Source organism: Zootoca vivipara, chromosome 3, assembly GCF_963506605.1.
Source record: "Zootoca vivipara chromosome 3, rZooViv1.1, whole genome shotgun sequence".
NCBI lineage: Eukaryota > Metazoa > Chordata > Lepidosauria > Squamata > Lacertidae > Zootoca > Zootoca vivipara.
This window is the reverse complement of record NC_083278.1, coordinates 109134536-109148827: the sequence shown is the minus strand read 5'-3', so window position 1 is coordinate 109148827 and position 14292 is coordinate 109134536. Positions and strand designations below refer to the sequence as shown.

The 14292-nt window shown below is 43.4% G+C and overlaps 1 protein-coding gene across 3 annotated transcripts in view; it reads right to left on the bottom strand.

Annotated features, from left to right (window-relative positions):
- EML6 (EMAP like 6) overlaps positions 1-14292 on the bottom strand; it is a 151078-nt gene that overhangs the window by 20105 nt on the left and 116681 nt on the right. For all 3 annotated transcript variants that reach the window (XM_060273134.1, XM_060273135.1, XM_060273136.1), the window contains 3 exons: positions 5847-5925; positions 3774-3903; positions 2488-2586 (listed from right to left, as the gene is read on the bottom strand). In XM_060273134.1, the coding sequence (XP_060129117.1) occupies positions 2488-2586; positions 3774-3903; positions 5847-5925 (308 nt within the window). The remainder of the gene's footprint in view (positions 1-2487; positions 2587-3773; positions 3904-5846; positions 5926-14292) is intronic.

Genomic DNA, 14292 nt, shown 5'->3' with positions numbered 1-14292 from the left:
GAAGGAAGGAGCACCAAATAAATAAATAAATCAACAAAAACCAATAATGAATATGGATAAATAAACAACAAAAACAAAAGAAAGGCAGGAATATAGTTGAATCATATATTCAACGTAATGCATTTCTGCTGATACCTGTAAGAGAACCAAAATTGCCCCAATGCAGTGGGCTATTCTGGGGGGGAAAAAATTCCAGTGCAGACTGATGGAAATGTAACACTGGCTATCTCTTCACTGCCGCCAAGAGATCATGAGCCAGTCCTGTGAATGTAGTTCCCCACTCCCCTCTTAGCCACAGGAATGGAAAACACTGGAATTGACCTTAGCTTCTGTTCATAGTAACCTGATTTTGAACCCTACCTTAGAATCATAGAATCTTACAAGTTGGAAGGGACCCAAGGGTCATCTAGTCCAACCCCCTGCAATGCAGGAATCTCAGCTAAAGCATCCACGACAGATGGATGTTTAAAACTATGTTTTCAGATCCTGGTTAAATATTCCAAGGGAGGATCTACCCTCATGGTTTTTAACGTTAAGGAAGGGTTAAGGAAGGGTTTTGAGATGGACACATTGAGATCCTACTTTTTACGTTCATAATGTGTTATTATCTGCCTTTTTTATTGCTTATTTTTTATAGGTTTATACTGCTATATTGGTAAAACACTGCTCATACGTCCCTATGTAGGGTTTTACCTTTTTAAAAAATTGTATTTAAACTCCAACCCCCCTCCAATGGTATTCGAGGGGTGATGTTCAGGGAGGGAGGAAGAATTAAAACGTGGACCACAGCAACCAGCGACAAGCAGCAGGGAAAAGAACCAGTGTTTTGTAATAGGGTGTGGCCAGGTATTACTTACATTTGACCAAAAGAAAAACAAGGTAAAAAAACGTTTCAATTAACAAGTATGCCCTATGACGTTTTAGAGCTACATATCTAATATTGTTCTAATAAGGGGAAATAATGTTAAATATTAGATCAGGCATCCCCAAACTGCGGCCCTCCAGATGTTTTGGCCTACAACTCCCATGATCCCTAGCTAACAGGACCAGTGGTCAGAGATGATGGGAATTGTAGTCCAAAACATCTGGAGGGCCGAAGTTTGGGGATGCCTGGTGTAGATCCAGCCCAAGTTGTAAAATGATGCCAAGCTCCCTGTACTACCCCCCCCCCAATGATGCCAAAACAGCGTCAAGCCATGATCGATCACCCAAGAGGAACAGAATTTTCCACCAGCCAACCAAACTGCCAACACAGCCAGCCAGTCAGTAAATATTCTCAGTTCCTTAAATACTGCAAAAAAACATCGTTTGGGCATTTTGTGTGTTTAGATTTACTTTCCTGACGGATATCCACAAAGACAAGAGAGGCAAGGGAGATTTCCTTTGGAAATGTTGTCGAGAGCCTCAGGCCTAATATGTCATTGGCAGGAGAAGTTTCAACTTAAACCTCTCGGTTCGTGAAGTGCGATGATTGTGTTGGGCCCCAAATCATCTATCTATCTGCATCCAGGTACAGTAGTTTCAAGCTCTTAAAGAAACACAGGCGTTTTATTAGGTAGCTATAAATAGAGAGTTCCAGTGGAAATGCTGACTGAGACTGAATGAGAACTGGAGTTCCTTCCATGTGGCAGGTTAATGAGAAGACAGCGAATTAAGGAAGCCGTGGTAAATGGCAGCACACCAAACAGCTGCTATCCAGAGATTCCCCAAAGACACGCAGGGGCTATTTTGATGATAGCTTTTTGCTTGGGTAATATCAAAGGTGCTAGCTAGAGTAGGGAACACATTTTGCATGTTAAAACTGTCAGGGTTAATGCCCTAGCATTGCCTATCGAATCCTACCTCTTCATTAGGGTCAATTACCAGTATTCAAAAGGGAAACTGAGGTCCGAAGAGATGAAATAGCACCAAACAAAGCACAATCAAGGACCATAGCAACAAAATAACTTGCAGCTGTATCATATTTTAGGCATAGAAAGCAAAAATTTAAGTTTGCTTTAAAAAAAGCAGTCCTGGGTCGGTTTTACATGCAGCAACGTAGCATTTAGACACTCTGGAAGAGGTGGATGTGTTCTCTCCAGATTCACATTGACTATTTGCATAGCTGCCAAGTTTTCCCTTTTCTCGCGAGGAAGCCTATTCAGCATAAGGGAAAATCCCTTTAAAAAAGGGATAACTTGGCAGCTATGTATTTGCCCGAGACCTTAGGGAGTTGCTACATGTCTGAGCAGAAAATTCTGGGCTATGTTGTCTCCTTATATCAGGTTCAGAATAAAGATGCCCATCCAATAGCGGGGTGGGGTGGGGATAATTCAGGAAGGATACCTCTGTCCAGTTTCATACTCCCTACATCTAAACAGAGGGCCAGCATCATAGAATCATAGAATTGTAGAGTCGGAAGGGACCCCGGGGGGTCATCTAGTCCAGCCCCCTGCAATGCAGGAATCTCAACTAAATACTTTACTTCAAACTTGACTATGAACCTACCAATCTGGCTGGTTGCCACCACGTTTTTGTACTTTGGGTGCTGGTTGACTGTTAGGCAGAGGATGTCATCTGTGTGCTCCAGGTAGAAAGTCTGGCTTCCTATGCGATTCCAAAGAAACATTGGTTTTAGAATAGAAATTGAAACAGAGGCGATTACAATATACGTACAAAAAGTCAGTCCTGGAAAAATGAACGTATCTGAAGAGGGGGGAAGGAAACGATCACTTCTGTTTGTGTAAGAACAATTGAAACTTGATATAAGAATAGCTTTTAGACCATTTCAACCATTATTTATCCTGCAATCCTAACTTTGCTTATCCGGAAGGGTGCCCTATTGAATTCAACAGGACTTACTTCTCAGCAAAGATGAGATAGGTTTGCACTTTTTGTGATTTCGCTGAACACCTGTTTATGCCATACTACATCATCTATCCATTATTTACACAAAATACCAGCTCTAAAGAGGGATTGTGGTTTGCATTCATAAGTGATTTCGGCCTAGTGAAAGGTGAAAGGGTCTCAGATGGAGAATGGAGAAAGGAAATAACTACAACCAAGACTCTGGGAGGTTACTACCATTCAGAGTAGTAGACAATACTGGGTCAATAATATTAATAATTTTATTATTTCTATGCTGCCCATCTGTCTGGGTTGCCCCAGAAGTTTTCAATGTTTGATGTTTTATTGTGAGTTTATATTTTGCTGGAAGCCACCCAAGGTGGTTGAAAGAATGCCAAAAATTGCTCACCCACACGTGTCGCAAACACCGCCTCCCACCTGTCCCCTCGCCAGCAGAAGCTGCCAATTGCCCGCCCAATTGCCGCAGCGTTGGCCATTCAACACAACCATTGATGCAGCAACCAATAACACGCACATTAGCTGCTGACAGCCATGGCAGCAACCAATCAAACGGCCAGCCTATGCACTACCCATGTATAAGATGACCCCCACTTTTTAGCATGATTTTTGAGGAAATGAACCTAGTCTTATACACGGAAAAGTACAGTACATCTTTTGGGCTTTTCATGGGCATCTGGTTGGCTAGAGTGAGAACAGAGTGCTGAGCTAGGCCTGATCCAGCAGCCATATCCTTCTTATGTTCTTATATTGTTTCAAGCCCTGTCATGCACAAACTGTTCCTCCACATGTGGAAGGGCCTCTCCATTGAGTCCTATGCACAAGACTTATTGTGCAGGTGTCCCATGAGCTTAATGGAATTTTTATGGGATCCTTCGCCTCCAGAAGTCAAGATATAGGAGGGCTGGGAAGTGTGTGCTTTGAATTACCTGTGGAAAGGTTTTGAACGATGCATGCTGCAGCAGTATGGAAAATAATATCAGCACCATCGTTGAGGTAATGAAGGTTGTTGCGACAATCAAATCCGCGATACCCAAAAACATGGTCTAAAGCCAACTCCTAAAAGAAAAATGTACCAAGATAAGAGGGTTATATGCTACTTTTGATTAACACTTCTCTCCCCCCCCCCTCAGAGGAGACACATCAGCAATGACATTTTTAAAAGAGACATTTTCTCCAGCCACCAACCACAAAAATGTAAAAAAATCAGAGTGGAACAATGTCCAAATTGTTCTGATGCTGATAATATCTGCAAAGTTTTATCCAGATCATACAAAGAAATTCTGAATCAATAAGCAGCATGCAATTTTAAAAAAAAGGTTTGCAGAACATTAACAAATATTTACCTCATTCACAATAAAGCCAGTTCAACAGCATAAGAAATAAAAATTGTAGACTAAAGTACTGTATCAGCTTGACAGACACTTCTTGCTCTTCCAGAAGGGATGGGACCAGGGTTTCTCCATAATATTCTCATCCTTTTTAGTACTCAAGAAGCAAATTATAAATCCTCATGCCACAAATCTATTGATAAGTCTCCATGGGATGAATGCATGTGAGTTCAACTACATGTGGTGCAATGCAAGGTGCAGTGGTACCTTGGGTTACGTACCTGATTCGTTCCGGGGTGCAGTACGTAACCCGAAAAGTACGCAACCCGAACAACCGTGAAAGCGTGCTTCTGTGCATGCACGAACTGCACAGACTGCTTCTGCGCATGCGACGAACCCGGAAGTAAACGCTTCTAGGTTTGTGGAGTTAGTAACCCGAAAAGTACGCAACCCAAAGCGTATGTAACCTAAGGTACAACCGTACTGAAGCTTTTCACTTAGCATTTACCTTTTCATATTGTCAAAGGAGAAATTACACATCTAAGGGCTCATCCAAACTTATCTTTACTCTGAGCAGACTTGTTATTGTTGTTGTCCCAGTGCTTTTCTGGGGAAAACTGTGTTCTACTAAAACTGCTGAATTGGAGCAAATGCCATACATGGAAAACCCAATTGCTGTTTGCTCTGATTTGACTTGGAGCATTAAAAGGGACTTTGACAAGTTGGCAGCAATGCTCCTGGAGAAAACGTGTGTGGAAAACTCGTGAACTGAGCGGTGACTAGGAAGGTGGAAGAGCTGAAGGACCGGGTGATTGCACACCTCGCCATTACGTTCAGCAAAAGAGGCCTTGTTCTGTGCTGATGGCATACATATTTCCAATTGGGGAAATGGTGTTTGGTTGCCCATGGTCTTTGAGGGCATTAGAGGTTGGTTGCAGGAGTGAGGGTGGTGAGCCTTCAGTTCGAGTGGCGGTTAGGCATTGGTAAAACCTGGATTGGGGGAGGTGAGGTGTGGCCATCGCCTCCATTCTAAAGGGTATTCCGTTAAAGGAATCCGGGGGTCGTGGTTCCTGTCTAAAGCTCGGGTGGAGGCTAGGGCCATGGCACGACCTTCCGGTGACCCTGGGGGGGAGCTCCAAGTTGATGTGCATCAACAGGGCTCCCCCTACTGGTGGTTAACCCTCATGAGACTTCCTGCAGGCGGGCAGTAGTCAGATATAGTCGGTTCAATTCCAGTGCCTAAGCCAATACCGCTCACATTCTGCAACCAATAAAGTTGTGGCCTAAATTTTGCCCATTAACCTAAAATATGGTGTCCACGTGTTATTATTCAACATAAGGGGGAGGCCTCGGGGTCTTGGCATGCAAATGCCATACACGGAAAGCACAATTGCTGTTTGCTCTGGCAGGTAGCATTCTTGGAAAAAACTGACCCAATAATTAAAAGCAGCAAGAGGCCAATAAGAAATTCATTGCAACTGCATGCGCAAATTAAACATTTTGCATGGCTTGTGGAGAAGAACATCAAAAACAAATAAAAATCACTGAGGGCAAAGACCAGCTTGTTGCTTGTCCATAATTGCCATCGCACACAAAAACTCTTGAAGCAAAGCAAAAATTCATTCAGCCCAGGTTGCAATTAGCATAAAATAACAAAGGATTAACCCTGACCTCAACCAGTTTCCTTTTTTTATTGATGTTATTCTTTTGCAGTTTCTCAGGTTGAGGAGCAGCTCTGCTAACTGGAGGCCTGAAAGAAGCACAATGAAAACACGAAGATCAGCACACATGAATGGGTAAGAAATAACCCACTGGGTAATGAAACTAGCTAGCTGGAGCCTGGGTGGTGTATATCTTGCTGCCAGGGGGTCATGGCTGCTTCGAGATTATCTATGGATGGAGAATGAGTTGCACTCTGCCGTCTTATTTCAAAACCATACTGGAGTGAATCTGAAACAACGCCCAAGGTGTTTTGGCTAGCATATGAAAGAGTCCCTTACGTATAAATGTCAGGAAAGGCGGCTGATTTGTTAAACCAGGCTTTCATAAAAAAAGGAAGGACGAAATCTGCCCCAATCCCAAAGGCTCCTGCTCACTTGTATGGTTGTAAGCTACATCAAAGGCTGCTCTGACCATCAGGAGTGGCTTCTGAAGGAGCTGGGCATGTTTAGCCTGGAAAAGAGGGGATACAATAGCCATCTAAAGGGCTGTCACATGGAGGAGGGAGCATGCTTGTTTCCCCCCCCCCTGCTCTGGAAGATAGAACTCGAACCAATGGCTTCAAGTTACAAGAAAGGAGAGTCCGACTAAACATACAGAAAAAAAAATTCTGATAGTAAGAGCTGTTCAACAGTGGAAGAGACACCCTCAGGAGGTTGTGGACTCTTCTTCCTTGGAGGTTTCCAATCAGAGGTTGGAAGGCCATCTGTCTTGGATGCTTTAGCTGAGATTCCTGCATTGCAGGGGGTTGGACTAGATGACCCTCGGGATCCCTTCCAACTCTACAGTTGGAGAGGGCTGTGATGGCAGGGAGAGGATGTGCACATAGAACACTCTGTGTGGCCTTTTGCCTCCTGGCCTAAGGCCATAGCTTAGTGGAGGAGCATCTGCTCTGCATTCAGAAGGTCTCGGGTTCAATCCTTGTCATCCCCAGGTTGCAGTGGTGGACTCTGGGCTCTCGGATTTCAGTGGTGCCCCATGCGACATTAAACTTTGATACCCCTTCCCTCTTGTGCTCCGTTCTACAGCATTGCTGCGGCGCCTCCTGCAGCATGGCACCCAGTGCGTCCACAATGGCTGCACTACCCCTAAAACCGCCTCTGCAGGTAAGGCTGGGAGTGTCCCCTGTCTGAAACTCCGGGCAGTCACTGCCAGTCAGTGAAGACAGAATGTAGCTAGATTGGCCAGCAGTCTGATTCAGTGTAAGGCATTTCTATGATGAAACTTTTCATGGTCTTTTTTAAAAAATAAATAAATAGAAGGAACATATGGAGCTGTTTTATAGCACTGATCCAGCATTGTCTGCTCTGACTGGCAGTGGTTCACCAAGGACTCTTGTTCACTCTTTAAGAAGGGACTGGGAGTGGATGGAATTTCTGCAGATGCTTTTGGAAAAGGGGGGGGGGAATCCACAGCTGCTCTGTTGTCTCTGATAGATTTTTCAAGGACCCAGCTGTCAGAATGAAAACAAGCGCTGCCAATTTCAAACAGCATCTCCAATTTCAAACAGCATGAAACGAAGAAGGCATGAAGAATAGCATTTTACCATGTGCAATATAACTGGACGACGTTTATTGACTCTGTGGTTTGTTTTTTAATAAGGCTGTGTGTTGTAGACATCTGACCCAAGTGACTTCTGAGTCCTCTTAGAACATGACTGTGTTTTCTGAAAGATTGGTTGCCAGACAAAGGCAGAATGTTTTTTGTTAGTGAGGTCTCGGCTTTCTATGATATTTACTGAGCATTTGTTTGGGGGTAATAATAACTGGCTGATTTTCTTCCTTTGCTTTGTTATGTAAGGATCAGCCAGCGACATTGACTCATAATTCTTTGTCTCTACTGCAGTAGCAATTAATGCCTGCAAAGTAAACAACTATAATTATTGGGGTGGTGGAAAGAGAACAGAAAATACAAATACAATGAGTTGTCAGAAACAAAGCCCTTATTGCTGGCTTTTATAAATACTGCTACTCTTCCATGCAAATGGCATAGAAGTCTATGGGTTCTTTCAGACATGGGCTTAATATTACGAATAAACCACTGAGATATCACAAATAGGATGCTGGCAACAAGGTGTTGTTGTTTTTTATTAATTTTTTTATCTGATTTCCCTTGGAAAGGATGAATCTAGATTAAATTGGGGGGCATATATGGGCTGGTGTTTTGGTAACAGTGATGTTAGTACTCGTTGCATGCATGCTTTTTGCAGAGTCCACATTGGGTTGCAAAAAACTTGCATGCAATGAGGAGCATCGATCCCAAGATTAACACCCATTTTGAAGACGATGGAAGGTCCCTGCGCAGATTGGGTCTTTGTAATCTTTAGCACAAAGACGAATTAGAATACTCTTGCGAATGAGAGACCTCTTTTTTTCCTTTTTCCTTTTTGGCCTTCAGTGACCTGTTAAGAGTCCTGGTTTCTTGAACTTCAAGAAGTAGTTTGAGAACAATTTTTTGGAGCGTAACTTTCTTACCACATGAACTGGGTTGTTGCACACAGTGCTCAAATTATGGCAGTAAAGATTGGGGGTGCATGATGACATGATTAAATCTGTTTCCTGCTCGGCAGGGGGTTGGACTGGATGGCCCTTGTGGTCTCTTCCAATTCTATGATTCTATGATTCTACCACTTGACTCCTTCCAGTTTTAGTAAAATTATCACTCTCCTGTAGTCTTCCTAAAAACAGTAATGGAGAGGGCTGCCACAAAAGGTAAGGAGTTTATGATCCCTTTGCCCCCACCCCTGTAATATATCCATTCAAGTACGCTGTGGGCAGCCATGAAAACATGAGCTTCATGGTGAGCACTTTTTTATTATTTTTAAAAAAGGAGATTTCATTGTTAGGTTTGGTTATTCAGCTGAATCAAGCACACGCATACAAAAACTCGCTAAGACATAAATGTGCACATAAGACATTTCATGGCTTGCAATAACCTTCTGATATTAAGACCAAGGTCTTGAAAATGCTGGCAGCATTAAGATAAACTCAAAAGTGTAAATAAATATTGACGGATGTAATAATGGAATACTGAATGGTATAGTTTTTGAAAAATATGCAGGGATTTGTGATTTGCAAAATGAACCATGGAAAGAGAAGAAGGGAAGTCATTGATATCTGAAAGATGTAAAAACGAGTACTTTAAATTGTAAAACAGAAAATAAAGGGGGGTGTGTGTGAATGACAAAGGTCTAGTATGTTTTTCCCAATGCACTGAATGAAATATGCAACAGATCAATTATTATCTTTGGAGAAATGCCGAGCATATTATAGTAAAATAAATAAATCCACTGGAACAGCCTTTCCCAGCTTGGTGTCATCCAGATGTTTTCACCATTGGGAGTTGTCACCCAAGACATATTGCAAGACATCAGGTTGGAGAAGGCGGCGGTCAAATGACAATCACAATGGAGGTACAGAAATATGTAGCAATGACCTTGGAAGCAGAGTTTTAAAAATATAGGTCGTCACAAAGACGACAGCTAATGTTGATTATCTCACATTATTTAGCTATAAAAAGTTGCAGCAAAGTTATTGAGGAAATAGCGGCAAACCAAACGACCACAACTCAGGTAGGTAAGTATGTTCAGTTTAAGCATGAGCAAAACACTTCAACACTGAAAAGAGTTACCTTGATCCCCTTGTAAGCAGCAAATAAAGCCAAGTGAGAAACTTAGTACAGTTCAGAGAAACAGAATCAGGCCATTATAGACATTCATGCACAAGCCTCTTTTGAACTGACCGGTCATTCCTATGAGGCCATGCTATTCAAGCATGCCAGCAAGAACTAAAACAGAAATTAAAAGAGTGCGCCAGTCCGCAAATTCAGAAAGATCATACCCTGACATCGTGGGGCAAAGTCTGCACTAAAGATCCTACAAGACAAGGAGAAAAGAAAGAGAGGAAGCTTTATCAGTGCTCCCCACATACTCCAAACAGCCCTGCAAAAAAGTCTTTTGGCATCTTGCACACCTAAAGAGAAGTCCAGAGTATAGTAACAGCTTCAAACAATAGATGGATGTGGGGTTTGTTTGTTTTTTGCTTTGCATTCAAAAGCATCATATATAGAACCGGTTTGCCATGGAGCCGACACTCAGCAGGGAATCACAACTCCTCGAAGAGTGTTCCTGTGCAATACAAGTGCTTGCAAAAACAAATTTTGTCACATCCCCCTATGTCTATTTGAGGTGCACACTTAAAAAAATATTTTGAATGCATACCTAAATACGTAATATTTGGAGTGGCCCCTTGTCCCCATCCAAAGGCAACTTTTCCCCATCCTGATGCTCTCCAGATGTTTCAGACTACAACTCCCATCAGCCACCACCATGCTGGCTGGGGCTGAAAGGAGCTGTAGTCCAAAATAATCTGGAAGGTGCCAGGTTGGGGGAAGGCTGTCCTAAGAAATAGCAGATTCACCGCTTCACCGGCCTGTAGTGCTGCAATGGAAGGAGAGTGTAGGATAGGGAATGTTTTCTGCATTATGTTGATCCAAAGGCTCTGTCTGTGAAGTTTCACTTTAGAGGGGTGGGGTGGCTGCAGAGAGTTAGGGCTCCTCCGCACTCCCACTTGTCCCATGTCAAGAAAACACGAAGCTTCCCCAGTGCCCTGCCCCTTCCCAGGGAAAACCTGCTCTTTGGCTCGAAATGGGAGCAATGAACATTGAAGAGCATAGGCGTGGCTAAGCTCTTGCTGTACAGCTGCCATTGACTCCAAACACCCAGTCTGTTTCGGTTTTAAGAGATTCCTTAAACAAAGGGTACAAAGCTCTCCACTACCCTAGACTGCCGACTCCTCCCTTGTAATGCAATGCTAGTAAATTCTGCAAGGCTGAAGTGGCAATTCAATAAGCATTTGGGTTGAAATGTAGTCCATTCACTCCTTTAGGCCACTCTTCTAATTCCACTAGAATTACCGTATTTTCCCATCTACAAGACGCCCCCCATGTATAAGACGCCCCCTATTTTTGCGGCAACAACCAATCGCCAGTCCACCCTTGGCACTATCCATGTATAAGATGCCACCTAATTTTTGACATTGTCCTTAGGGGGAAAACCTACTCTTATACATGGAAAAATACGGTAAGCGAAAACCAGCAACTCGTGTCTAAGGAGCAATTTCCAAAAAGGGGTGAAGAACCGAAGGATTCCTCACCCCACCACCATTCCGCAGGGGAAAAATAGGAAAAAAGCATTGTTTGAAAAGTGATTTAAGGCTGTGTTCCTCTGCCCACTTACCTGGGAGTAAGCCCCATTGAACCAAATGAGAGTTACTTCCGAGTGAGCATATATAAGAAGACGGTGCTGTAACACAGCGATCCTATGCCCACGTACCCCAGAGTAAGCTCTGTTGGGCACAGTGAGACTTGCATCATTCTAGGCACTGGGATCACCAGGGCCAGGAGGCAATGGTGTGTCTGAATATCTTCTCTAACTTCCATTTCCACAGGAGCAGTAAGAAACCTGCCTGCCGCTCCAACATTGAGTAGCCCAGGCACTATCGACAGAAATGTCCATGGCTTGGAGCAGGGGTCTGCAACCTAAGGCCCATGGGCCACAAGCGGCCCATGGGGGTTGTTTAACCAGCCCACAAGCCGCCCCTGAAGTGAGCCGCCTGCTCAGTGAGTTCCCGCGCGTTGCGCTAAACCAGCACAGTGTGGCGTGGGGGCTCACTTCCGTGGCGCCGGAAAGCGTGTCTGTGCATGCGCAGATGCCAGAAATCACATCTGTGCATATGCAGACACCAGAAATCATGTCTGCGCAGACACAGCCACCAGAAATCGTGTCTGCACAGGCGCAGATGCCAGAAATCGCGGGCAGGCGCGCTATTCGACTCACAGAGGGATCTCCACTGGAGTGGACTGGCCCAGGAAAGGTAAATCTTGCCGACCCCTTGGTTGGCAATATCGAAAGCAACACGATGGCCAGAAACAATTACAGTCTAGAAAACTTTATGAAATAATGCAAAACATCAAAATTGGCCATTGTGTTGCTTTCGATATTGCTGAGTCACATTTTGCAATGCAGGGGTTTGTTTGTTTGTTTGTTTACCCCTGGGTTGGAGCAATGTTCCTCCTTGCCCTTCTCCAGGGGTCAAGGAGAAAGGGCAGGATGCTCTGCCGCCCTCTCAAAAGCAAAACACTCTCAGCATTCTGCTGCTTAGCAAAACGGACTACCGGAAGCGGTGGCATAGCACAGCTCCCAAAACTGCCTGTGGGGGAAACTGCTTTTCATAAACGATAATTTACACACCCTTAGGTAGAAGAGGAACAAGGAGGTGTTTGGATTTGGCACCACCTCTCTCTCTCTCTCTCTCTCTCCCATTACACCTGACTGTGGTTACACTCACACTTTACATTTAAAGCACATGGCTTCCCCCAGTGAATCCTGGGAAAAGGGGTTTGTTAACGGTGCTGCGAGGTGTTAGGAGACGCCCATTTTCCAAGGGTGGTTTGACAATAAATCCTTCTTCCTAGGAAACTCAGGAAAGCCCTATTCCCATCGCTGAGCTACCATTTCCAAACAACTATCAGCACCCTTAACTAACTAAAGTTCCTGGGTACAGGTAGGTAGAATTGTGCATGCACATGAAAGCTCATACCAATGACAAACTTAGTTGGTCTCTAAGGTGCTACTGGAAGGAATTTCTTTATAAAGTTCCTGGGGGAAGTCATAATTGTTCAAATTGGGATGGTACTGCTTTAAATGTGTAGTGCAGAGAGTTCACGATCCTCAGCATCTATCACTCTTTGGAACTGCATGAACAGCATCAGGCATGCAGTGCTTGTAATTCCCAGGATCAGGGAAAAAGTTTGGTTTGTTTGTTTTTTGTAGGCACATGACATCAACCTAAAAGACTCAGATGTATGCATGGAAATTTGATGAAGCCTTAGCAGCAACAATTTGGAAAGTACTCAAAAGTTTCTCTCGAACCAGTTTTTCTCTTCTTTCTGTTTTAGTATAGTTTAGAAATGAACCGATTTCCACAGTTCTCCTCCTAAGGATGTCCAATACAGTTTATGGGGAAAGCAAGGCAGGATTTGTGAAGAAAGCGAAGGTGAAGACAGATGTAACATTAAATGTGGGAGAAGAGCTCTGCAAGCACATTCACTGTCTCAAAACACACAGGTACATTATATTGTCCTGGAACAAGCTGTTGGGAGTGGGTGGGTGTCCATGTTTTTAGCATGCCAGGGAAGAACAAGCAAGTCCCAGGGTACCTATTGGCTAACGCCTATGCCGTCACCAACCTACCTCTTCCATAACTCCCAGAGCAGATGGGCAAATGTTATATTTTTTAAAAAGTTTGTGGTTTTTTAAATTGTTAACTGAAGAATATAAAAATTAACAAAGGGGAATATACTATTTAAAAAGAAGCTGGTCAGTCTGCCTGGGGAGTTGATCCAGTCTTCTGTTTGCAAGACATGCATAAGTGCAAGGGAAGTTGTGAAGCGCGGCTCATACTGCAGGTTTAAGAACCCAACATGACTACTTTTAAGAATGTTACATCTGTTTTCACCCCAGGAAGACACTGCTCACCATGACATAAGCCATATAGGAGAAGAAACACAAGATATAATTTGAAAATGTATACATACATATAAAATTTTGTAAAATTTTATATTTCTCTATGCACAGCACATATATGCGCAAATACTCAGTATATTCATATATACATAAACATGTATATATGCACACATATGCCTTTTGCAGTCTCATAGCACCTCAAACATTTGTCTAAGAGATGTAAAACTAATGCCACATCACAAGTCATGTAACACTCCTAGAAAGTCTGATGAAAGCTGGTTTGTGACCCCCCCAAACCACTTAATTCTGAACAATAAAATGCTATGGAGGTGAAATCTGTATGGTTGTTAGCAGAATATATTTACCCTTAACACATTTTAGTAAGCTGAATGGTACATTCACAGAAAGCTGTGTGGGTTTTATTTCCCTCCCCCCCCCGGGTGTTGCATATACTTACTTGACAATTCCCTGCCTCCAAAGGAAAGCAAGTTAAAACATAATACAAGTATTAACCGTTTCTTTGCAGTAACATAACAAGGAAGTGTGTGTTTGCCACGAATGGCACTCAGAGAAAAGTACAAGTGTTCTCAAATATTGCAGAGGAATTTTCCAATGTTTTGCGAATGTAAAGCACCACAAAACTCAAACCTGGCACTTTGGCAAGCCCAGAGTCTTACTCTTCAAGGAAGAGGGAGAGTTTTTGGCCCAATATTTGTTGTGTTGTACTGCACATCAAAGTGCAAGTAGATAAATAGGTACTGCTACAGCGGGAAGGTAAACGGCTGCTCTGGTTCGCCAGAAGTGGCTTTGTCATGCTGGCCACATGACCTGGAAGCTGTACGCTGGCTCCCTCGGCCAATAACACGAGATGAG